Source organism: Motacilla alba, chromosome 25 (assembly GCF_015832195.1).
Source record: "Motacilla alba alba isolate MOTALB_02 chromosome 25, Motacilla_alba_V1.0_pri, whole genome shotgun sequence".
Classification (NCBI taxonomy): Eukaryota; Metazoa; Chordata; class Aves; order Passeriformes; family Motacillidae; genus Motacilla; species Motacilla alba.
The window spans coordinates 2329439-2355272 of record NC_052040.1 but is presented as its reverse complement, the minus strand read 5'-3'; the positions used below and the strand labels follow the sequence as shown (position 1 = coordinate 2355272).

Below are 25834 nucleotides of genomic sequence, written 5' to 3'. Positions count from 1 at the left end.
TTCCATTCCCGTTCCCATTCCCGTTCCCGTTCCCGTTCCCTTCCCGTTCCGTTCCGGGTTTTCCGGGGGGCGGGGCCAGCGGGGGGCGTGTCCCGCGGGGGCGGGAAGGGGCGTGTCGCGCGGCAGCGCCCCCTGGCGGCGGCGGGCGGAGCGGGCCAAGATGGCGGCGGAGCCGGGCCCGGGCCCGGGGCCCGACGCGGAGCTGGAGGAGCTGCTGGACAGTGAGGGGACCGGGGGGACCGGGGGGGACCGGGTGGGTTCGGGGGTCATCGGGGTGCGGGGGGCTGCGCGGCCTTGGGAGCGATGGGGAGCGTGGGGTGCGAGGGGGGCCAGGGGTCATTGGAGTGAGGGGGCAGCGGGGGGGGGGGCCGGGGGGCGTGAGGGGCTGGGGGGTCACTGGGGTGAGGGGGGACTGGGGGTTATGGGGGTGAGGGAGGGGCGTGAGGGGCTGGGGGATATTGGGGTGAGGAGGGGCGTGGGGGAGTCTGGGGGTCATTGGGGTGAGGGGGGGAACGTGAGGGGCTGGAGGATATTGGGGTGAGGGGGTTGGGAGGGGCTGGAGGGGTTATTGGGGTGCAGTTTGGGGTGCAATCAGAAGCCGGGGTTATTGGGGTGCAGTTTGGGGTGCAATCAGAAGCAGGGGTTATTGGGGTGCAGTTTTTGGGGTGCAATCAGGGGTAGAGGTTTTTGGGGTGCAGTCAGAAGCAGGGATTTTTTTGGGGTGCAGCGTTTCCATACCCATTCCGGCTCCACCCGGTGGGTGCCCGTGCCCCCCCGTGGGGGTGCAGCCCCCCGTTTCGTGCCCCCCTGACCCCGAACCCCCCGCAGGTGCCCTGGACGACTTCGAGCGCAGCCGCCCCGCGCCCCCTGCCCCCGCCCGCTCCTCCCCTGCCCCGTGCCCCTCCTCGGCCGCCGACGCCAAGGTGGGCACCCCCAAAGCCCGGCTGCCCCGGGGGGGCTCTGGGTGCCGTGCTGACCCCCAGGGCAGGGCTCGCTCTTCTCCTCGCAGGAGAGGTTCTTCCAGGAGCTCTTCGAGGGCGAGCTGGCGGCGCAGGCGGCGGCCGAGTTCCAGGAGGCCATGCAGGAGCTGGCGCGCCAGGAGCCCCAGCTGCTCGAGCAGTTCCAGAAGCTCTCCGAGGCCGCCGGCAAAGTCGGTGCGCGCCTGGGGACGGGGTCACGGCACCCTGGGACGGGCATCCCGGTGATCCCCCGTCCCAATCCCATCTGGAGCCGTCCCTCTGTTTGGGATCGGGGACAGCTCCCCAGAGGAGCACCCTATTATTCCCATTATCCCCCATCCCAATCCCATCTGGAGTTGTTCCTCTGTTTGGGATCGGGGACAGCTTCCCAGTGGGATCCTGCATGATTCCCATTATTCCCAATCCCAAATCCATCCCACCCCATCCCAGCCCTATTCCTAATCCCATTCCCATCCCAATCCCAAATCCATCCCAACCCCATTCCTAATCCCAAACCCATCCCAATCCCAAATCCATCCCAACCCCATTCCAACCCAATCCCAACCCCATCCCAATCCCAAATCCATCCCAACCCCATCCCAATCCCAAATCCGTCCCAATCCCAAATCCATTCCCATTTCCATCTCAATCCCAAATCCATCCCAATCCCAAATCCTTCCCAATCCCAAATCCATCCCAACGCCATTCCAACCCAATCCCAACCCCATCCCAATCCCAAATCCATCCCAACCCCATCCCAATCCCAACCCCATTCCAACCCAATCCTAACCCCGTCCCAACCCCATCCCAATCCCAAATCCGTCCCAATCCCAAATCCATTCCCATTCCCATCCCAAACCCAAATCCATCCCAACCCCATTCCCATGCCATCCCAATCCAAAATCCATCCCAACCCCATTCCTAATCCCAAACCCATCCCAATCCCAAATCCATCCCAACCCCATCCCAATCCTAAATCCGTCCCAATCCCAAATCCATTCCCATTCCCATCCCAACCCCAAATCCATCCCAATCCCAAATCCATCCCAACCCCATCTCAATCCCAAATCCATCCCAATCCCAAATCCTTCCCAATCCCAAACCCATTCCCATTCCCATTCCCATCCCAATCCCAAATCTATCTCAACCCCATCTCAATCCCAAATCCATTCCAATCCTAAATCCATTCCGATTCCCGTTCCAATCCCAAATCCATCCCAATCCCAAATCCATCCTAATCCTAAATCCATTCCCATCCCAATCCCAAGTCCATCCCACCCCCTTCCCGCCCCGCAGGCAGCGACGCGGCCTCGCAGCAGGAATTCACCTCCTGCCTCAAGGAGACCCTGAGCGGGCTGGCCAAGAACGCCAATGACCTCCAGGTACTCCCTCCCAGCCCTTCCCGGGGCTCTCCCGGGGCTCTGCCGGGGGTCCCGGGGGGCTCACGGGGCCGGGGCTCCCGCAGAATTCCCCGGGCTCGGAGGAGGAGCTGGCCAAGGCCCTGGAGGGGCTGGGGCTGGACGAGGGCGGCGGCGACGGCGTCCTGCCCGTCATGCGCAGCATCATGGAGTCCCTGCTGTCCAAGGACGTGCTCTACCCCTCCCTCAAGGAGATCACCGAGAAGGTGGGACCCCAAAAAGCGGCAGGAACCCCAAAAACTGGCAGGAACCCCAAAAAACCTGGGCAGGGACACCAAAATCCTGGAGGGGTTAGCGGGAAGCTCAGGAGAGCCATGGGGACACGGTGCAGTCCCCGCTCTCCAAGGACGTGCTCTGTCCCTGTCACCCCCAGGGCTGTACTGGGACATTTCCCCCTTTTCTCTGGGATATCGGGGTTCCCATGGGGGATTTGGGGCTTCCCTCAATGTCTCCTGCGTGTCCCCTCGATGTCCCCAGTACCCAGAGTGGCCGCGGCAGCACAAGGGGTTCCTGTCCCCGGAGCAGCAGGTGCTGATGGGGCTGGAATGGCTGGGATTTGGGGGTCCCCACAGTGTCCCCTGCTGTCCCCTGCTGTCCCCAGTATCCAGAGTGGCTGCGGCAGCACGAGGGCTCGCTGTCCCCGGAGCAGCGGGCGCTATGGGGCTGGGATTGGCTGGGATTTGGGGGTTCTCTCAATGTCCCCTCGGTGTCCCCTGCTGTCCCCAGTACCCGGAGTGGCTGCGGCAGCACGAGGGCTCCCTGTCCCCGGAGCAGCGGGCGCGGTTCCGGGCGCAGCAGGCGCTGATGGGGCTGGGATTGGCTGGGATTTGGGGGTCCCTACAGTGACCCCAGTGTCCCCTGTGTGTCCCCAGTACCCGGAGTGGCTGCGGCAGCACGAGGGCTCCCTGTCCCCGGAGCAGCGGGCGCGGTTCCGGGCGCAGCAGGCGCTGAGGGGGCTGGAATGGCTGGGATTTGGGGGTCCCTACAGTGACCCCAGTGTCCCCTGTGTGTCCCCAGTACCCGGAGTGGCTGCGGCAGCACGAGGGGTCCCTGTCCCCGGAGCAGCGGGCGCGGTTCGGGGCGCAGCAGGCGCTGATGGGGCTGGAATGGCTGGGATTTGGGGGTCCCTACAGTGTCCCCCAACTGTCCCCTGCTGTCCCCTGTGTGTCCCCAGTACCCGGAGTGGCTGCGGCAGCACGAGGGCTCGCTGTCCCCGGAGCAGCGGGCGCGGTTCCGGGCGCAGCAGGCGCTGATGCTGCGGATCTGCGCCGAGCTGGAGCGCGAGCGGCCGGAGGAGCCCGAGGGGCAGCGCCGGGAGCGCTTCGAGACCCTGCTGGACCTGATGCAGCAGGTGCGGCCCGAGCGCCACCCTGACACCCCCGGGTCACCTCCGTGTCACCTCTGTGTCACCCCCGTGTCCCTCTGACCCCCCCCCCCCGGGTCCCTGGGCCACCTCCGTGTCCCTCTGACCCCCCCCGGGTCCCTGAGTCACCTCCGTGTCACCTCTGTGTCACTCCCATATCCCTGTGACCCCCCCCCGGGTCCCTGGGCCATCTCCGTGTCACCCCCGTGTCCCTCTGACCCCCCCCCCCCCGGGTCCCTGGGCCATCTCCGTGTCCCTCTGACCCCCCCCGGGTCCCTGGGCCACCTCCGTGTCACCCCCGTGTCACCTCCGTGTCCCTCTGACTCCCCTCCAGATCCCTGGGTACTCTCCGTGTCACCTCCGTGTCCCTCCATGTCACCCCCATATCCCTGTGACCCCCCCCCGGGTCCCAGGGTCACCTCCGTGTCACCCCCGTGTCACCTCCGTGTCTCTCTGACTCCCCCCAGATCCCTGGGTCACCTCCGTGTCACCTCCGTGTCCCTCCATGTCACCCCCATATCCCTGTGACCCCCCTCGGGTTCCTGGGCCACCTCCGTGTCACCCCCGTGTCCCTCTGACCCCCCCCGGGTCCCTGGGTTACCTCCGTGTCACCCCCGTGTCACCTCTGTGTCCCTCCATGTCACCCCCATATCCCTGTGACCCCCCTGTGCCCCTGGGTCCCCTCCATGTCACCTCTGTGTCCCTCTGACCCCCCCGGGTCCCTGGGTCCCCTCCGTGTCACCTCCGTGTCCCTCTATCCCCTCCGTGTCCCTCTGTCCCCCATGTCCCTCTGTCCCCTCCTTCTGTCCCCCCATGTCTCTCCCATGTCCCTGTGTCCCCCCTCCATGTCCCTCTGACCCCACTCCATGCCCTCTGTCCCCCCATGTCCCTCTGTCCCCCCTGTGTCCCCATGTCCCTGTGTCCCCTCTGTGTCCCCTCACAGCTGCAGGACCTGGGCCACCCCCCCAAGGAGCTGGCAGGGGACACGGTGAGTGTTTGGGGACACCCCTAAAGGGCTTTGGGGTCACCCAGCGGGTTTGGGGTGGTCTTAAAGAATTGGGGGGACCCCAAAGGATTTGGGGTGACCTCATGGAACTGGGGAGATCCCATTAAAATTGGGGTGATCCCATAGAATTGGGGTGGTCCCACAGAATTGGGGTGATCCCACAGAATTGGGGTGGTCCCATGGAATTGGGGTGATCCCATAGAATTGGGGTGATCCCACGGAATTGGGGTGGTCCCATGGAATTGGGGTGATCCCATAGAATTGGGGTGGTCCCACAGAATTGGGGTGATCCCACAGAATTGGGGTGGTCCCATGGAATTGGGGTGATCCCATGGAACTGGGGTGGTCCCATGGAATTGGGGTGATCCCACAGAATTGGGGTGATCCCATAGAATTGGGGTGGTCCCACAGAATTGGGGTGATCCCATAGAATTGGGGTGGTCCCATAGAATTGGGGTGATCCCACAGAATTGGGGTGGTCCCACGGAATTGGGGTGATCCCATAGAATTGGGGTGGTCCCACAGAATTGGGGTGATCCCATGGAACTGGGGTGGTCCCACAGAATTGGGGTGATCCCATAGAATTGGGGTGGTCCCACAGAATTGGGGTGGTCCCACGGAATTGGGGTGATCCCATAGAATTGGGGTGATCCCATAGAATTGGGGTGGTCCCACGGAATTGGGGTGATCCCATAGAATTGGGGTGATCCCACAGAATTGGGGTGATCCCATGGAACTGGGGTGATCCCAAGGAACTGGGGTGATCCCATAGAATTGGGGTGGTCCCACAGAATTGGGGTGGTCCCATGGAATTGGGGTGATCCCACAGAATTGGGGTGATCCCATAGAATTGGGGTGGTCCCACAGAATTGGGGTGATCCCATAGAATTGGGGTGGTCCCACAGAATTGGGGTGATCCCATAGAATTGGGGTGATCCCACAGAATTGGGGTGATCCCATAGAATTGGGGTGGTCCCATAGAATTGGGGTGATCCCAAGGAACTGGGGTGGTCCCATGGAATTGGGGGGACCCCAAAGGATTTGGGATTTGGGATGGCCTCAAAAGATTTGGAGCGACTCCAAATCATTGGGGTGACCCCACGGAATTGGGGTGACCTCATAAAGTTTGGGGTAATTCTGTAGATTTGAGGTGATCCCACAGAACTGGGGCGACTCCAAAAGATTTGCGGTGACCCCGTAGATTTGGGGTGACCTGATATGTTTGGGGTGTCCCCACAGATTTGGGGTGCCCCTCAGCTTTGGAGTGACTCCAGAGCTTTGGGGTGCCCCCTGGCTTTGGGGTGACCCCACAGATTTGGGGTGTCCTTGTGTCCCCCACAGCCACCGGGACTGAACCTGACGGGGGAGCAGTGCCGCCTCATGTAGGGCACTTTTGGGGTGCCCCCGGCTTTGGGGTGCCCCGGCTTTGGGGTGCCCCAGTTTTGGGGCGCCCCGGTTTTGGGGTGCCCCGGCTTTGGGGTGCCCCGGTTTTGGGGTGCCCCAGTTTTGGGGTGCCCCGGCTTTGGGGTGCCCCAGTTTTGGGGTGCCCCGGCTTTGGGGTGCCCCCGGCCCTCCGGGGGTGAAGCGGAGCCCAGCAGGGGGGTTGGCCCCCGCCCAGGTTCGGGGTTTTGGGGTTTTGGGGGCTCCCCTGGGGCGCTGTCCCCCCGCACCCCCCGAGCCCAATAAAGAGCTGGTGACGGGAACGGCTGCGCTGCTGGGACACCGGGGACACCGGGGACAATACAGGGACACCGGGGACAGTGGGGACACCGGGGACAATACAGGGACACCGGGGACATTGGGGACACTGGGGACAATACAGGGACACCGGGGACATTGGGGACACCGGGGACACTGGGGACAATACAGGGACACTGGGGACACTGGGGACAATGGGGACACTGGGGACAGTGGGGACAATGGGGACACCGGGGACACTGGGGACAATACAGGGACACCGGGGACAGTGGGGACACTGGGGACACCGGGGACAATGGGGACAATGGGGACACTGGGGACAATACAGGGACACTGGGGACACTGGGGACATTGGGGACACCGGGGACACTGGGGACAATACAGGGACACTGGGGACACTGGGGACATTGGGGACACCGGGGACAATGGGGACAATACAGGGACACCGGGGACACCAGGGACAATGGGGACAATGGGGACACCGGGGACACTGGGGACAATACAGGGACACTGGGGACACCGGGGACAGTGGGGACACCAGGGACAATGGGGACACTGGGGACACTGGGGACACTGGGGACAATACAGGGACACTGGGGACACCGGGGACACCGGGGACAATGGGGACAATGGGGACAATACAGGGACAGTGGGGACAGCGGGGACAGTGGGGACACCGGGGACAATGGGGACAATACAGGGACACCGGGGACACCGGGGACACTGGGGACAGTGGGGACAATGGGGACAATACAGGGACACCGGGGACACCGGGGACACTGGGGACAGTGGGGACACTGGGGACAATGGGGACACTGGGGACAGTGGGGACAATGGGGACACCGGGGACACTGGGGACAATACAGGGACACCGGGGACAGTGGGGACACTGGGGACACCGGGGACAATGGGGACAATGGGGACACTGGGGACAATACAGGGACACTGGGGACACTGGGGACATTGGGGACACCGGGGACACTGGGGACAATACAGGGACACTGGGGACACTGGGGACATTGGGGACACCGGGGACAATGGGGACAATACAGGGACACCGGGGACACCAGGGACAATGGGGACAATGGGGACACCGGGGACACTGGGGACAATACAGGGACACTGGGGACACCGGGGACAGTGGGGACACCAGGGACAATGGGGACACTGGGGACACTGGGGACACTGGGGACAATACAGGGACACTGGGGACACCGGGGACACCGGGGACAATGGGGACAATGGGGACAATACAGGGACAGTGGGGACAGTGGGGACAGTGGGGACACCGGGGACAATGGGGACAATACAGGGACACCGGGGACACCGGGGACACTGGGGACAGTGGGGACAATGGGGACAATACAGGGACACCGGGGACACCGGGGACACTGGGGACAGTGGGGACACTGGGGACAATGGGGACACTGGGGACAGTGGGGACAATGGGGACACCGGGGACATTGGTGACCCTACAGGGATGGGGTGGCCCTATAGGGACACGGGGGGGGTCAAAGTGACCCTAAACAGGGGTGACCCTACAATAACATTTGGGGTGACCCTGCGGTGCCCCTGTCACCCCACTGGTGACCCCACAGTGACCGTAAACACGTGTGACCCTACAGTAACACAGGGGTGACCCCACAGTGACCCCATAACCCCACTGGTGACCCCACAGTGACCCTAAACAGGGGTGACCCTACAGTAACACAGGGGTGACCCCACAGTGACCCTATAACAGCACTGGTGGCCCTATAACCCTATTGGGGACCCTGCGGTGCCCCTGTCACCCCACTGGTGACCCCACAGTGACCGTAAACACGTGTGACCCTACAGTAACACAGGGGTGACCCTACAGTGACCCCATAACCCCACTGGTGACCCCATAACCCCATTAGGGACCCTATAGCGCCGTTATACCCCACTGGTGACCCTGTAGTGACCCTATAACACGGGGTGACCCTATAACCCCACCGATGACCCTATGGTGACCCCATAACCCCATTGGTGACCCCATAACCCCATTATTAACCCCATAGCCCCCCTGTTGCCCCCATAACCCCATTATTTACCCCATAACCCCACTATTGCCCCCATAGCCCCCCTGTTGCCCCCATAACCCCATTGTTGCCCCCATAACCCCATTATTTACCCCATAACCCCATTATTTACCCCATAGCCCCATTATTTACCCCATAACCCCATTATTTACCCCATAGCCCCATTATTTACCCCACAACCCCATTATTTACCCCATAGCCCCATTATTTACCCCACAGTTGCCCCCATAACCCCCCCGTTGCCCCCATAACCCCATTATTTACCCCATAACCCCACTATTGCCCCCATAGCCCCCCTGTTGCCCCCATAACCCCATTATTTACCCCATAACCCCATTATTTACCCCACTATTGCCCCCATAACCCCACTATTTACCCCATAACTCCATTATTTACCCCATAACCCCATTATTTACCCCACTATTGCCCCCATAACCCCACTATTTACCCCATAACCCCATTATTTACCCCACAGTTGCCCCCATAACCCCCCCGTTGCCCCCATAACCCCATTATTTACCCCATAACCCCATTATTCACCCCATAGCCCCCCTGTTGCCCCCCAATACCGGGGCCGGGGGTGGGGGGGGGGCCGTTCCCATGGCAACGCCCGCCGCGGGGGGGGGGCGCCCCCCGTCGCCGTCGCGCAACGGCCGCTGCCGTAAAGCGTCGCCCGCGGTGCCGCAAAAGCGTCGGCCGGTGCCGCCGAGCGAGGCGGCGGGGGCGGCGCGTTAAAGATGGCGGCGGCGGGGCCCGGTCCCGGGGCCGGCGCTGGAGCGGCCGGGGGGGCCCGCGGAGGCCGCCACTGAGCCCGGCCGCGCCCCCCGGCACCGTCCGGGACCCGCCGGGAGCCTCCGGGACGCTCGGGTCGGTGCGAGGCCTCCGGCGGCCCCGGTGCGGCCGCGGCCCCCGCGGGCTCGGGCCTGGCCCGGCCCCGGGGGGGGGGGATCCCGGGAGGGACCCGGGGGGAGCTCTGGGGGGACCCCGAGAGTTCGGAGGGGGTCTGGGGGAGCCTCTGAGGGAGCCCGGGGGGGTTTGGGGGCGCCCTGAGGGGTTTGGGGGCTCCTTGGGGGGTTTTTGGGGGATCCCTCAGTGAGGCCCTTGCGGTTTTGGGGCTCCTTGGGGGTTTTGGGGGGGTCCTGGGGGGCTTTGGGGGGGTCCCTTAGGGAGGCCCTTGGGGGCTTTGGTGGCTCCTGGGGGTTTTAAGGGGATTTTGGGGCTCCTTAGAGGTTTTGGGGGTTCGGTGGGGGATCCTGAGGGCATTTGGGGGGGTCGCTCAGGGAGGTCCTTGGGGTTTTTGGGGGGTTTTGGGGCTCCTCGGGGCATTTTGGGGGCTCCCTGTGCCTTTGGGGGACCCCTCAGGGAGGTCCTTAGGGTTTTTGGGGTGTCCTGGTGGGGGTTGGGGTTTTTTGGGGATCTTTGAGGGTTTTTGGGGGTCCCTGAGATTTTGGGGTTCTGGCAATTTTTGGGGTGACCTCCCAAGATTTTCAGAGGCGTCCCCGAATATTTTTTGGGGGGGTCCCAGAGATTTTTTTTTTGGGGTCCCCTGAGATTGGAAGGGGAATCTGGGAAAGTTCCCAGAGCTTTTTGGGAGGGGATCCCTCAAATTTTGGGGAACCCCCAAAAATTGGGATTGGGGGGGGGGTCCCCAAAAATTTGGGGTCACCGAGGACAGCGGGAATTCTTTGGGATTGAGGGGGGGTTCCCCCAAATTTGGGGATCCCCAAGGGTTGGGAGGGGTCCCAAAAATTTGGGGGGTTCCCAGAAATCTTGGGGGGTTCCCCAGGGATTGGGGGGTCCCCGGGAATGGGGGGGTCCCCAAATTTGGGAGTCCCTGACCTTTGACCCCGCGCTCCCCCAGCTCCAGCCCCGCTGTCCCCGGCACCTGGCCCAGGTGAGTGCGCCCGGGGTTTTTTGGGGGTTTTTGGGGGGATTTTGGGGGTTTTGGGGGGGACTTCTGGAGTTTTGGGGGTGTTTGGGGTTTCTCCAGCATTTGGGAAAATCTTGGGAATCCTCCTGGGGATCCATCCCTGAGGATTTGGGGGATCCACCCCAAAGGATTTTGGGGGCTCCATCCCAGAGGATTTTGGGGCTCCATCCCGAGGGATTTGGGAGTTCCATCCCTGAGGATTTGGGGATTTTATCCTAAAGGACTTGGGGTCTCCATCCCTAAGGATTTGGGAGTTCCATCCCTGAGGATTTGGGGATTTCATCCCAAAGGATTTTGGGGGATCCATTCCTGAGGGATTTGGGGGCTCCATCCCAAAGAATTTGGGGGATCCATCCCAGGGGATTTGGGGATTTTATCCTAAAGGATTTGGGGTCTCCATCCCAGGGGATTTGGTGGCTCCATCCCAGAGGATTTAGGGATTTTATCCTAAAGGATTTGGGGTCTCCATCCCAGGGGATTTGGGGTCTCCATCCCAGTGGATTTGGGGGCTCCATTAGGGAGGATTTTGTGGCTTTATCCCAAAGGATTTGGGGCTCCGTTCCTGAGGATTTGGGGCCACCCAGTTTCTCCCAGTCTCTCCCAGTTTTTCCTCCCAATTTTTTCTCCCAGTCTTTCCCAGTTTTTATCCCAGTTTTCCCCCACTTTTTCCCAGTTCCTCCCAGTTTCTCCCAGATTTTCCCATTTTTTTCTCCCAGTTCCTCCCAGTTTTTCCCATTTTTTTTTCCCATTTTTTCCCCAGTTTTTCCCATTTTTTCCCAGTTTCCCCCATTTTTTTCTCCCAGTTCCTCCCAGTTTTCCCCATTTTTTTCCCAGTTTCTCCCATTTTTTCTCCCAGTCCCTCCCAGTTTGGAGCCAGCAGGAGGCCGGGCAGGGCAGACCTGACTCCAGAGGCTCTGGAATGCTCTGGGATATTTTTGGGATATTTTTGGGAGCAGCAGCGTCAGCCTGAGCCTGTCCAGATGCAGCCGTGGAATCCCGGAATCCCGGGAGAATTCCTGCAATTCCCAAATCTCCTCTGGCTCGGGAGTGGATCCCGACCTTTGGGGGCTCCTTCCTGATCCCCAACCTGGGAATGGCGGCAAAAAATTCCCGGGATTGGAATTTCTTGAGGGAAAAATTGTGGGGTTTGGAGGGGGAGGGGGAATCGCAGCGCTGGCCCTGGGGGTTGTTTGGGATTCCAGCAGAATTCCAGGGGATTCCAGGGCTCCGTTCCTGCCCTTTCCCAGGGAAACGGGGAATTCTGGGGCGGCTCTCCTGGGGGAGGTTTTTGGTGGGAATGTGTTTGAAGGTGGATCTTTGGAATCCCAGATCCCTCGGGATTGGGTTTTCCCGGGATGCTGAGCAGGGTTTGGGTGTCCTGCACCGTTCCCAGGTGGCTTTTCCATGGAAAATTGGGATTTTGGGAACAAACCCGCCCCTGTGGGGGTCTGTGGTGGGTTGAAAAGCAGGGATTTTGTGTGGAAACGTTCCAGAATGGGTTTTTGGGATCACAGATCCCTCGGGATTGGGTTTTCCCGGGATGCTGAGCAGGGTTTGGGTGTCCTGGAGCTTCCCCAGGTGGCTTTTCCATGGATAATTGGGGTTTTTTTTTGTGTGGGAATGTTTCAAATGGATTTTTGGGATCACAGATCCCTCAGGATTGGGTTTTCCTGGGATGCTGAGCAGGGTTTGGGTGTCCTGCACCGTTCCCAGGTGGCTTTTCCATGGAAAATTGGGAATTTTAGGAGCAGCCATCCAGGTTTGGGTGTCCTGCAGCGTTCCCAGGTGGCTTTTCCATGGAAATTTGGATTTTGGGAGTGCCCGCGGTGCTGGGGTGGGTTGGGGACATCCCACGGTGGCCGTGGCAGGGCCACTCCAGCTCCGTGTCATGGTGTCCCCCTGTCCCTGTGTCCTTGTGTCACCCTCTCGCCATGTCCCCCCGTCCCCCTGTTCCTGTTGTCTCCGTGTCCCCCTGTCCCTGTGTCCTCATGTCTCCATGTCCCCAATGTCCCCCGTCTCTGTGTCCCTGTGTCCTCATGTCTCCATGTCCCCAATGTCCCAATGTCCCCGTGTCCCCAATGTCCCCAATGTCCCCGTGTCCCCAATGTCCCTGTGTCCCTAATGTCCCCGTGTCCCCGCAGGGATTCCCGTGGGAGGCGGCGATGTCGGACAAGGGCGGCAGCATGGACGGCAGGACGGACATTGTCAACGGTGAGGGGACAGCTGGGGACAGCCGGGGTGGCAGTGGAGGTGGCAGGGTGACAGTGACAGTGGTGGGGATGGGGTGGCGACAGTGATGACAGCAGTGGTGACAAGGTAATGGTGGCAGCGAGGGTGGCAGCAGAGGTGACAGTGCCGGTGCCGGGGTGGCTGTGATGGTGACAAAGTGACCGTGGTGGTGACAGGATGGTGGTGACAGGGTGTCAACGCAGGTGCCAGCCACAGTGCCACCACACTGTCCCCATGTCCCCCTGTCCCCAGGCAGCCTGTCGAGCAGCCCCGAGGACATGTCGGCCGAGGAGGGCCGGTGTCACTGTGCTGTCCCCTGTTCCCCGGCAGTGTGGTGACACTGGTGTCACTGTGCTGTCCCCTGTCCCCAGGCAGTATGGTGACACAGGTGACACTGGTGACACTGTGCTGTCCCCTGTCCCCAGGCAGTATGGTGACACTGGTGACACTGTCCCCATGTCCCCCTGTCCCCAGGCAGCCTGTCGAGCAGCCCCGAGGACATGTCGGCCGAGGAGGGCCGGTGTCACTGTGCTGTCCCCTGTCCCCAGGCAGTGTGGTGACGCTGGTGACACTGTGCTGTCCCCTGTCCCCAGGCAGCCTGTTGAGCAGCCCCGAGGACATGTCGGCCGAGGAGGGCCGGTGTCACTGTGCTGTCCCGTGTCCCCAGGCAGTGTGGTGACACTGGTGACACTGTCCCCATGTCCCCTGTCCCCAGGCAGCCTGTCGAGCAGCCCCGAGGACATGTCGGCCGAGGAGGGCCGCGAGACGTCCTCGGGGATCGAGGTGGAGGCGTCCGACCTGAGCCTGAGCCTGACGGGCGACGACGCCGGGGCCGCGCGGGGCCGCGCCAGCGACAGCGACAGCTCCGGGGACAAGGACAGCGACAGCATGGACGACACCGGCCACTACTCCATCCCCGAGGAGCCGCGGCACGACGAGGACGAGGAGGAGGAGGAGGAGGAGGAGGAAGAGCCCCGCGCCCGGCGCAGGGCGCCCCGCAAGCGGCCGCCGCACGAGCGCGACTCGTCCGACGAGGAGCAGGCGCTGGAGGACTGGGTGGCTGCTGCTTCTGGCACTTGGGGGGGAAAGAGGGTTCAGTGGGGTTTAAAAGAGGTTTAAAAGAGGTTTAAATGAGGTTTAAAAGAGGTTTTAAGTGAGGTTTTAAAAGAGGTTTTAAAACATTTTATTTTATTGTCAGTACCAACGAGTAGTGGGACACGGGAGATGTAAAACGGCTTCTGTCACTTACGAGGCTCAGGGGGGAAAGGGGGGAAAAGAGGGTTCAATGGGGTTTAAAAGAGGTTCTAAAAGAGGTTTTAAAAGAGGTTTAAACGAGGTTTTAAATGAGGTTTTAAAACATTTTATTTTATTATCAGTACCACCGAGTAGTGAGACACGGGAGATGTAAAACTGGGTGGCTGCTGCTTCTGGCACTTAGTGGGGGAAAGGGGGTGAAAGAGGTTTAAACGAGGTTTTAAGTGAGGTTTTAAAACTTTTTATCCTATTATCAGTACCAACAAACAGCGAGACACAGGAGATGTAAAACTGGGTGGCTGCTGCTTTTCTCTGTAAAACTGAGGAAGTTTTCACACTTGATTGTGGAAAGTGACCCTGCAATAACAAGGGACCCAAAGTGACCCTACAGTAACATTGGGGTGACCCTAAACATGGGCAACCCTACAGTAACATTGGTTTTTTCTGTAAAAACGGAGAGACTTTTCCCACTTTATGATGGCAGAGACAGATGAAACTGTGCAGTTAGCAGCAGCTAGCCCCTTTAATAGATGCATAGATTAACTAAGCCACGCCTTGTAAAGCTGGGCCTGTGTCCACAGGTGGCCTTGGAGATGTGGTGACCCTAAACACGAGGGACCCTACAATAACTTTGGTTTTCTCTAAAATTGAGAGACTTTTCCCACTTTATGATGGCAGAAACAGATGAAACTGTGCAGTTAGCAGCAGCTAGCCCCTTTAATAGATGAATAGATTAACTAAGCCACGCCTTGTAAAGCTGGGCCTGTGTCCTCAGGTGGCCTCGGAGATGTGGTGACCCTAAACACGAGGGACCCTCCTATAACATCGGGGTTTTTTCTCTAAAACCTGAGAAAGTTTTCCCACTTTATTATGGCAGAAACAGATGAAACTGCGCAGTTAGCAGCAGCTAGCCCCTTTAATAGATGAATAGATTAACTAAGCCACGCCTTGTAAAGCTGGGCCTGTGTCCTCAGGTGGCCTCGGAGACGTGGTGACCCTAAACACGGGTGACCCTACAATAACTTTGGTTTTCTCTAAAATTGAGAGACTTTTCCCACTTTATGATGGCAGAAACAGATGAAACTGCCCAGTTAGCAGCAGCTAATGCCTTTAATAGATGCATAGATTAACTAAGCCACGCCTTGTAAAGCTGGGCCTGTGTCCACAGGTGACTTTGGAGACATGGTGACCCTAAACACGAGGGACCCTCCTATAACATCGGGGTTTTTTCTCTAAAACCTGAGAAAGTTTTCCCACTTTATGATGGCAGAAACAGATGAAACTGCCCAGTTAGCAGCAGCTAATGCCTTTAATAGATGCATAGATTAACTAAGCCACGCCTTGTAAAGCTGGGCCTGTGTTCCCAGGTGGCCTCGGAGATGTGGTGACCCTAAACACGGGTGACCCTACAACAATATTGGTTTTCTCTAAAATTGAGAGACTTTTCCCACTTTATGATGGCAGAGACAGATGAAACTGCGCAGTTAGCAGCAGCTAGCCCCTTTAATAGGTGAATAGATTAACTAAGCCACGCCTTGTAAAGCTGGGCCTGTGTCCGCAGGTGGCCTCGGAGACGTGGTGACCCTAAACACGAGGGACCCTCCTATAACATCGGGGCTTTTTCTGTAAAACCTGAGAAAGTTTTCCCACTTTATGATGGCAGAAACAGATGAAACTGCGCAGTTAGCAGCAGCTAGCCCCTTTAATAGATGAATAGATTAACTAAGCCACGCCTTGTAAAGCTGGGCCTGTGTCCGCAGGTGGCCTCGGAGACGTGGTGACCCTAAACACGAGGGACCCTACAATAACTTTGGTTTTCTCTAAAATTGAGAGACTTTTCCCACTTTATGATGGCAGAAACAGATGAAACTGCGCAGTTAGCAGCAGCTAGCCCCTTTAATAGATGCATAGATTAACTAAGCCACGCCTTGTAAAGCTGGGCCTGTGTCCACAGGTGACTTTGGAGACGTGGTGACCCTAAACACGAGGGACCCTCCTATAACATCGGGGTTTTTTCTCTAAAACCTGAGAAAGTTTTCCCACTTTATGATGGCAGAAACAGATGAAACTGCCCAGTTAGCAGCAGCTAACCCCTTTAATAGGTGAATAGATGAATCCACCAGCCCTGGTAAAGCTGGGCCTGTGTCCGCAGGTGGCCTCGGAGACGTGGTGACCCTAAACACGAGGGACCCTACAATAACTTTGGTTTTCTCTAAAATTGAGAGACTTTTCCCACTTTATGATGGCAGAAACAGATGAAACTGTGCAGTTAGCAGCAGCTAATGCTTTAATAGATGCATAGATGAACTAAGCCACGCCTTGTAAAGCTGGGCCTGTGTCCGCAGGTGGCCTCGGAGACGTGGTGACCCTAAACACGAGGGACCCTCCTATAACATCGGGGTTTTTTTTCTCTAAAACCTGAGAAATTTTTCCCGCTTTATGATGGCAGAAACAGATGAAACTGCCCAGTTAGCAGCAGTTAGCCCCTTTAATAGATTAATAGATTAACTAAGCCACGCCTTGTAAAGCTGGGCCTGTGTTCCCAGGTGGCCTCGGAGACGTGGTGACCCTAAACACGGGTGACCCTACAACCATATTGGTTTTCTCTAAAATTGAGAGACTTTTCCCACTTTATGACGGCAGAGACAGATGAAACTGCCCAGTTAGCAGCAGCTAATGCCTTTAATAGATGCATAGATTAACTAAGCCACGCCTTGTAAAGCTGGGCCTGTGTCCGCAGGTGGCCTCGGAGACGTGGGCGCTGCCGCGGCCGCGCTGGCGGGCGATCCCGGCGCTGCGGCAGCGCCAGCTGGGCGGCTGCTCGCGCTTCGTGGCGCAGGCCTGCGGCGCGCGGCTCTTCGTGCAGAAGTTCCGCCTGCAGCACGGCCTGGAGGGCCACACGGGCTGCGTCAACACGCTGCACTTCAACCAGCGCGGCACCCGCCTGGCCAGCGGCAGCGACGACCTCAAGGTGCTGGTGTGGGACTGGCTGCGGCGGCGGCCCGTGCTGCAGTTCGACAGCGGGCACAAGAGCAACGTCTTCCAGGTGGGGCTTTGGGGTGGGATCTCACAGGACTGGCCGCGGCGCCGGCCCGTGCTGCGGTTCCATGGCGGGCACGGCGCGGGGTGAGGTTTTGGGGTGGGATCCCAAAGGGGGTGTGTTGGCCGGATGGGTTTCCTGACGTTCGCGGGTGTGTCGTAAAATTTGTGGGGTTGAGGGTTCTTGTTTGGGGTGGGAGAGGGTGCCAGGAGCAGCTCAGCTGGGTAAGGGGATGCTTGGGAAGGGATCTGGGAGCAGGTCCCCAAATCCCACAGGTTGATGCCCCAGATCCCACAGGTTGATGCCCCAAATCCCACAGGTTGATGCTCCAAATCCCACAGGTTGATGCCCCAGATCCCAACAGATTGATGCCCCAAATCCCACAGGTTGATGCTCCAAATCCCACAGGTTGATGCCCCAAATCCCACAGGTTGATGCCCCAAATCCCACAGGTTGATGCCTCAGATCCCACAGGTTGATGCCCCAGATCCCACAGGTTGATGCCCCAGATCCCACAGGTTGATGCCCCAAATCCCACAGGTTTATGCCCCAGATCCCACAGGTTGATGCCCCAGATCCCACAGGTTGATGCCCCAGATCCCAACAGATTGATGCCCCAAATCCCACAGGTTGATGCTCCAAATCCCACAGGTTGATGCTCCAAATCCCACAGATTGATGCCCGAGATCCCACAGGTTGATGCCCCAAATCCCACAGGTTGATGCCCCAGATCCCACAGGTTGATGCCCCAGATCCCAACAGATTGATGCCCCAAATCCCACAGGTTGATGCCCCAAATCCCACAGGTTGATGCTCCAAATCCCACAGATTGATGCCCGAGATCCCACAGGTTGATGCCCCAAATCCCACAGGTTGATGCCCCAGATCCCACAGGTTGATGCCTCAGATCCCACAGGTTGATGCCCCAAATCCCACAGGTTGATGCCCAAGATCCCACAGGTTGATGCCCCAAATCCCACAGGTTGATGCCCGAGATCCCACAGGTTGATGCCCCAAATCCCACAGGTTGATGCCCCAAATCCCACAGAAGTGCCCTGAAATCTGTCATCTTCAGAGTCTCTTTTTGGGGTAGCAGAAGGTCCCAGGAAGAGCTCAGCTGGGAGAGGGGATGCTTGGGAAAGGATGTGGGAACAGGTTCCCAAATCCCACAGGTTGATACCCCAGATTCTGGGAGAGTTTGGGATGATTCCCAGGGGAGAGTTTGGGATGATTCCCAAGAGCCCTGGGACAATTCCCAGAACAATTCCAGCAATTCCCCCCATCCCTTTCCCCTCCTACCTCTGCGATTCCCCCTTTCCTTCCCCCTCTCCCCTCACCACCTCCCTGTCCCTTTTTCCCACTTTTCCCCCTTTTTCCCTGTTTTCCAGGCCAAGTTCCTGCCCAACAGCGGCGACTCCACGCTGGCCATGTGTGCCCGGGACGGGCAGGTGCGCGTGGCCGAGCTCTCGGCCACCCAGTGCTGCCGCAGCACCAAGCGCGTGGCGCAGCACAAGGGGGCTTCCCACAAGGTGAGGGGGGTTTGGGATTGGCAAATCCCGGGATTTGGGGTGCTTGGGAATGGAGGAACACAGTGGGAATGGCGTGGGAGCAGGGGATGTCACCACAGAGGTGACACCCGGTGCTGTCACAGCACCGAGCGCGTGGCCCAGCACAAGGGGGCTTCCCACAAGGTGAGTGGGGTTTGGGATTGGCAAATCCTGGGATTTGGGGTGCTTGGGAATGGGGAAGATTTCCTTTTCCTGGAGATCTGAGGGGTTTTCGGGAGAAAGGATTTTCCCACTTTCCGTGCAATTCCCAAATATTTCAAGCCTTGGCTGTGGCCCTTGTCACCTGTGACATCACCATACAGGTGAGGGATGTGGTTTTAGCCACTCATCCCCATTAAAATCCAGGAATTCGGGGATTTTCCCACTTTTTGGGTACAATTCAGACCCTTGGCTGTGCTGTTGTCCCCATGACATCACCTGGATGACATCACTGCAGTTCGGGGCAGGAATCCCCAAACCTGGGGTTTTTCCAGGTCAATTTTCCTGGGTTTTGGGATTTTTGGGAATTATTCTCACTGGTTTTTTTTCCCTTTTTTCCCCAATCCCAGCTGGCGCTGGAGCCGGACTCGCCCTGCACGTTCCTGTCTGCGGGGGAGGACGCCGTGGTCTTCACCATCGACCTGCGGCAGGACCGGCCCGCCTCGTGAGTGAGGGGAAAGTGGGAATTCTGAGGGGAAAATTGGAATTCTGAGGGGGAAAGTTGGAATTCTGAGGGGAAAAGTGGGAATTCTGAGGGGAAAAGTGGGAATTCTGAGGGGAAAATTGGAATTCTGAGGGGGAAAGTTGGAATTCTGAGGGGGAAAGTTGGAATTCTGAGGGGAAAATTGGAATTCTGAGGGGAAAAGTGAGAATTCTGAGGGGAAAAGTTGGAATTCTGGGCAAGAAATGGGAATTCTGTGGGAAGAAAAGAGGATTTGGGGTAGGAAATGGGGATTCCGTCGGCCTGCGGCAGGATCGGCCCGCCTCGTGAGTGAGGGGGAAGTTGGGAATTCTGAGGGGAAAAGTGGGAATTCTGAGGGGGAAAGTTGGAATTCTGAGGGGAAAAGGTGGAATTCTGGGCAGGAAATGGGAATTCTGTGGGAAGAAAAGAGGATTTGGGGTAGGAAATGGGGATTCCGTCGGCCTGCGGCAGGATCGGCCCACCTCGTGAGTGAGGGGGAAGTTGGGAATTCTGAGGGGAAAAGTGGGAATTCTGAGGGGGAAAGTTGGAATTCTGGGCAGGAAATGGGAATTCTGTGGGAAGAAAAGGGGATTTGGGGTGGGAAATGAGGATTCCATCGGCCTGCGGCATGACCAGCCACGCCTAGGAAGTGACTGGAAAAAGGTGAATTTTGAGGGGGAAATTGGGGATTCTGAGGGGAAAAGTGGGAATTCTGAGTGGGAAATGGGAATTTTCTGGGGAAAAAAGGAGCTTTGGGGTGTAAAATGGGGATTCCATTGACCTGCGGCAGGACCGGCCCGCCTCGTGAGTGACTGGAAAGATGGGAATTCTGAGGGGAAAATTGGGAATTCTGAGGGAAAAATTGGGAATTGTGAGTGGGAAATGGGAATTCTGTGGGAAAAAAAAGGGGATTTGAGGTGGGAAAGGGGGATTCCATCGATCTGAAGCAGGACTGGCCCGCCTCGTGACTGCTCAGAGAAACGGGAATTCTAGAGGGAAAACTGTAAATTCTGAGGGGAAAGTTCAGAATTCTGTGGGTGAAATGGGAATTCTGTCAGAAAAAAAGGAGATTGGGGAGGAAAAGTAGATTTTTCGGCGGGGGGAAAGTGGATTTTAGACATGAGACAGGTGTGGGTTTGGGAATAACAGGTGGGAAATGGGGAAAAATGGGAATCTGGGGGGGAGGCAGGTGGGATTTGGAGAAAAATCAGGTTTTTTTGGGGAAATCAGGTTATTTTTGTGGGGAAAACGGGTTGGGTTTTTTGGAAAATGGAGATTTTTGCCCAAAAATTGGATGTATTTTGAGGGACAATGAATACTTTTGGGGAAAAAAATTGAATTTTTTTTTTGAAAATGGAGTTTTTGGGGGGAAACTTAATTTATTTTTTTTAACCAGAGTAATTTTGTGAGAAAGCATTTTTGGGGGGAAAACAGGTTGTTTTTTTGGGAAAAAAATCACTGTTTTTTGTGGGAAAACAAGGATTTTTGGTGAGAAAAGCAGGGATTTTTTTGGGAAAAGCAGTTTTTCTGTCTCCCTCTGTTTTTCCAAGCCTCTGGGCTGTCATTCCGGAGGCTGATCCAGCCCAAATCCCAGGGTTTCATAACCAGGACGAGCCCTTTAATCCCTGATCCCTCCGGAATCCGAGGCTGGAGCTGCTCCCAACCCCCTCCCTGGGCTGGATCCCTTTGGAATTCTCACCCTGCCAGAGCCAACCCCAAATTTTCCCACCTGGAATGGCCCAAATTCCCTCAAATCCCAGCTGTTTCCAGGAATTTATTGGGAAAATTGGGATTTTTTTTCAAAAATGGGGTTTTTTTTTGGGGAAAAAAAAAAATGGGGATTTTGGGGGAAAAAAATTAGGATCTTGGGGAGAATAATGGGGATTTTAGTGGGGGGAATGGTGGACAGGAAAATGAGGATTCTGTCAGGAAAATAGGGTTTTTTCTTTTTTTAATGGGAATTTGGTGGGGGAAACAGGCAGGATTTGGGAAATAACAGGTGGAGTTTGGGGAAAAATCAGGGGTTTTTTTAGGAAATCACATTTCTCTCCTGGAATGCCCCAAATTCCCACAAATCCCAGCTGTTTTTAGGGGAAGACTCCCCCAAATCCCATTTTCCCTTTGGGAATTCTCCCAGTGAGGATTTTTCCTTGGGAAATTCCCAATCTCGGGAACATTCCCCGCCCTCATTACCCAAATCCTGCTGATTTCGGGGATTCCCTCCAGTGGGAATTCCTGCTCCTGGTTTGGGGCTGGGATTTGGGGGGATTTGGGGGATTGGGGCTGGGATTGGGGGGGGATTGGGGCTGGGATTTGGGGGGATTGGGGCTGGGATTTGGGGGGATTGGGGCTGGGATTTGGGCTGGGATTTGAGGGGATTGGGGCGGAGATTGGGGCTGGGATTGGGGCGGAGATTGGGGCTGGGATTTGGGGGATTGGGGCTGGGATTTGGGGCTGGGATTGGGGCTGGGATTTGGGGCTGGGATTGGGGCTGGGATTTGGGGGGAATTGGGCTGGGATTTGGGGGATTGGGGCTGGGATTGGGGCTGGGATTTGGGGGGATTGGAGCTGGGATTTGGGCTGGGATTGGGGCTGGGATTGGGGCTGGGATTTGGGGGGATTTGGGCTGGGATTGGGGAGGATTTGGGCTGGGATTTGGGAGGATTTAGGGGAAATCTGGGCTGGGATCTGGGGTGATTTGGGGGGATTTGGGCTGGGATTGGGTTGATCCCGGGGCTTTTCCCAGGAAATTGGTGGTGACGAAGGAGAAGGAGAAGAAGGTCGGGCTCTACACCATCTTTGTCAACCCTGCCAACACCTCCCAGTTCGCTGTGGGCGGCCGCGACCAGTTCGTGAGGTGGGGCCAGACTGGGAGCACTGGGAGAGCCCAAATCCAGCATCCCCCACCCCAAATCCAGCATTCCCCACCCCAAATCCAGCATTCCCCACCCCAAATCCAGCATCCCCCACCCCAAATCCAGCATCCCCCACCCCAAATCCAGCATTCCCCACCCCAAATCCAGCATTCCCCACCCCAAATCCAGCATCCCCCACCCCAAATCCAGCATTCCCCACCCCAAATCCAGCATTCCCCACCCAAATCCAGCATTCCCCACCCCAAATCCAGCACTCCCCACCCCAAATCCAGCACTCCCCACCCCAAATCCAGCATCCCCCACCCCAAATCCAGCATCCCCCACCCAAATCCAGCATTCCCCACCCCAAATCCAGCATCCCCCACCCCAAATCCAGCATCCCCCACCCCAAATCCAGCATCCCCCACCCCAAATCCAGCATTCCCCACCCCAAATCCAGCATCCCCCACCCCAAATCCAGGAATTCCCAAATCCGCCTCTTTCCCTTCCCAAATCCCCAATTTTGCCTTCCTGATTCTGGGACTGAGACCAGCACAGAATTCCAGGGAATTTTAGGATGGAATTTGGGGCATGGGAATGTTTTTTCTTCCCCAAATCCCCAGGGAATTTTAGGATGGAATTTAAACCATGGGAACATCATTCCTGCCCCAAATCCCCAGGGAATTTTAGGATGGAATTCAGATTATGGGAACATCATTCCTGCCCCAAATCCCCAGGGAATTTTAGGATGGAATTCAGATCATGGGAACATCATTCCTGCCCCAAATCCCCAGGGAATTTTAGGATGGAATTCAGATCATGGGAACATCATTCCTGCCCCAAATCCCCAGGGAATTTTAGGATGGAATTCAGATCATGGGAACATCATTCCTGCCCCAAATCCCCAGAGAATTTTAGGATGGAATTCAGATCATGGGAACATCATTCCTGCCCCAAATCTGGGCCTATCCTAGCACAAAAATCCCAGGGAATTTTAGGATGGAATTTTGAGCCCTGGGATCTCGGCATGGGAATGTTGGGGATAAAAAACCCTCCCTGGGAGTGAACCCAACCTTTTTTTTTCCCCCCTGGTTCCTGCAGGATTTACGACCAGAGGAAAATCGATGAGAACGAGAACAACGGAGTCCTGAAGAAGTTCTGCCCCCACCACCTGGTACTGGGAGCACTGGGATGGGACTGGGAGGGGACTGGGAGCACTGGGATCACCCCGGAGCAATCCCATGGGAAGAGGCCTCTCCTTTTTCTGGAAAACCCTTCGGGAAGAGGCAGAAAAAACTCGCAGAAATCTCTTTTTTTGTTGTTTTTTTCGCCCCTCTATCCCAGTTTTCTGCCTCCCTCCATCCTCGTCTGGGGGTTTAACTCTCAGAATTCCCAGGAAAAGGGGCTGGATCTGAACTTTTTTCCCACTTTTCCAGGTGAACTGTGAGTCCAAAGCCAACATCACCTGCCTGGTCTACAGCCACGACGGCTCAGGTGAGTCCAGCTGGGAATTTGGGGAGTTCTGGGGGGGTCCCACTCCCTCAAACCTCATTTCCCACCAAAAAAAAAATCAGGTTTTCCCAAAAAATACTCATTTTCCCAAAAACCACCTGTTTATCCTCAAACAATCACCTCTTCCCCCAGAAAACTTTCGCCCAAAATTCCATGTTTTCCAAAATAAAAATAATTTCCCCCCCCAAAAAAAACCTGTTGAGCTCCAGACCCTCCTGTTTTACCCCGTTCCTGCTGGTTTTTCCTATTTTTCCCTTTTTTTCCCCCAATTTCCTGCCCTTTTCCCAATTTTCCTGCTCTTTGTTCCCATTTTCCTCCTGTTTTTTTCCCTCTCCCCTTCTCTCCGTTTTCCTGCTGCTTCTTCCCATCTTCCCACTGTTTTCTCCCATTTCCCTGGTGTTTTTCCTCGATTCCCCCCATTTATTCCCCATTTATTCCCATTCCCTGTGTTTATTCCCATCTTCCCCCCATTTTTTCCCATTTTCCCTCTGTTTATTCCCATTTATTCCCAATTTATTCCCATTTTCCCCGTGTTTATTCCCATTCCCTGTTTTTATTCCCATTCCCTGTTTTTATTCCCATTTTCCCTGTGTTTATTCCCATTTCCCCTGTGTTTATTCCCATTTATTCCCAATTTATTCCCATTTCCCTGTGTTTATTCCCATTTCCTTGTGTTTATTCCCATTTATTCCCCATTTATTCCCATTTTCCCTGTGTTTATTCCCATTTCCCTGTGTTTATTCCCATTTATTCCAAATTTATTCCCATTTCCTTGTGTTTATTCCCATTTTCCCCCATTTATTTCCATTTTCCCCCATTTATTCCCATTTTCCCCGTGTTTATTCCCATTTATTCCCAATTTATTCCCATTTATTCCCAATTTATTCCCATTTCCCTGTGTCTATTCCCATCTTTCCTCCATTTATTCCCATTTTCCCTGTGTTTATCCCATTCGGTGTCCCCGCGTTGTCCCCGTTGTCCCCGGTGTCCCCACGTTGTCCCCGTTGCAGAGCTGCTGGCCTCGTACAACGACGAGGACATTTACCTGTTCGACTCGGCGCACAGCGACGGCGCGCAGTACAGCCGGCGCTACAAGGGCCACCGCAACAACGCCACGGGTAACCCCAAAACACCCCAAAAACCACCCCGAATCACCCCAAAACCAGCCCTAAAACCACCCCAAAAACCACCCCGAAACCAGCCCCAAATCCATCCCAAAAACCAGCCCCAAATCCAGCCCTGAATCACCCCAAAAACCAGCCCCAAATCCAGCCCTAAAACAGCGCGGTACAGCCGGCGCTACAAGGGCCACCGCAACAACGCCACGGGTAACCCCAAAACACCCCAAAAACCACCCCAAAACCAGCCCTAAAATCAGCCCAGGAACAGCCCCAAAGCACCCCAGAACCAGCCCTAAATCCAGCCCTGAAACAGCCCCAAATCACCCCAAGACCAGCCCCAAATCCAGCCCTGAAACAGCCCCAAATCACCCCAAAAACCAGCCCCAAATCCAGCCCTAAAACAGCCTGAAAAATCAACCCGAAACCCACCCCAAAATCAGCCCTCAGTCAGCCCTAAAACAGCCCAAAATCAACCCTAAATCCTTCCCCAAATTACCTCAAAATCAGCACCTAAATCAGCCCTAAATCAGCACTAAATCATCCCCAAATCAACCCTAAATCCTTCCCCAAATTACCTCAAAATCAACCCCAAAATCGACCCCAATATCAGCCCTAAAATACCCCAAAATCAACCCTAAATCCTTCCCCAAATTACCTCAAAATCAGCCCTAAATCAGCCCCAAAATCAGCCCTAAATCAGCCCTAAACCCCCTCCAAATCAGCCCGAAATGCAACCCCAAAATAGCCCAGAAATCCCCCGGGATATCCCTAAAAACCCTTTTGGGAAGCATTTCCTTGCCTTCCCAGCCAGGAGTTCCTCTGGGGTCACCCCCAGCCTCCCGTTTTTCCCGTTTTTCCCATTTTCCCCTGGTTTTCCCCCGTTTTTCCAGTGAAAGGGGTGAATTTCTACGGCCCCAAGAGCGAGTTCGTGGTGAGCGGCAGCGACTGCGGCCACATTTTCCTGTGGGAAAAATCCTCCTGCCAGATCGTGCAGTTCATGGAGGGGGACAAGGGCGGAGTGGTGAGACCCCAGAATTCCCAAATTCCCTAAACAACCCACCCCGCCCCGGATTCATCCCCTTTTCCCGCTGTCCCGACCCCAAAAGCAGCGGGATTGCCGCGTTCCCGCTCCTCAGGGCTTTGAGGGTGGGGCGGGATCC

At 56.7% G+C, this 25834-nt stretch overlaps 2 protein-coding genes across 3 annotated transcripts; both read left to right on the top strand.

The window, feature by feature from the left end:
• Positions 1 to 160: 160 nt before the first annotated feature.
• On the top strand, positions 161 to 6449 carry PEX19 (peroxisomal biogenesis factor 19). Of its 2 annotated transcripts, XM_038161888.1 has the most exons (8): positions 161 to 221; positions 829 to 923; positions 989 to 1154; positions 2256 to 2341; positions 2425 to 2583; positions 3552 to 3728; positions 4684 to 4728; positions 6088 to 6449. In XM_038161888.1, exons 1-8 carry the CDS (start codon positions 161 to 163, stop codon positions 6130 to 6132), a joined length of 834 nt encoding a protein of 277 aa, XP_038017816.1. In that variant the 3' UTR covers positions 6133 to 6449. The 2 variants fall into 2 exon arrangements, with proteins under 2 accessions (XP_038017816.1, XP_038017817.1); XM_038161889.1 differs by lacking the exons at positions 3552 to 3728; positions 4684 to 4728; positions 6088 to 6449 and adding an exon at positions 3104 to 3238.
• Positions 6450 to 9211: 2762 nt separating this feature from the next.
• DCAF8 (DDB1 and CUL4 associated factor 8) lies at positions 9212 to 25725 on the top strand. The gene is made up of 12 exons (XM_038161729.1): positions 9212 to 9371; positions 10366 to 10398; positions 12576 to 12645; positions 13379 to 13719; positions 16658 to 16963; positions 18346 to 18486; positions 19074 to 19168; positions 21933 to 22043; positions 23143 to 23215; positions 23478 to 23535; positions 24564 to 24671; positions 25565 to 25725. The coding sequence occupies exons 3-12, from the start codon at positions 12597 to 12599 to the stop codon at positions 25723 to 25725; spliced, it is 1443 nt and encodes a 480-aa protein (XP_038017657.1). The 5' UTR covers positions 9212 to 9371; positions 10366 to 10398; positions 12576 to 12596.
• The last annotated feature ends 109 nt before the right edge of the window (positions 25726 to 25834 follow it).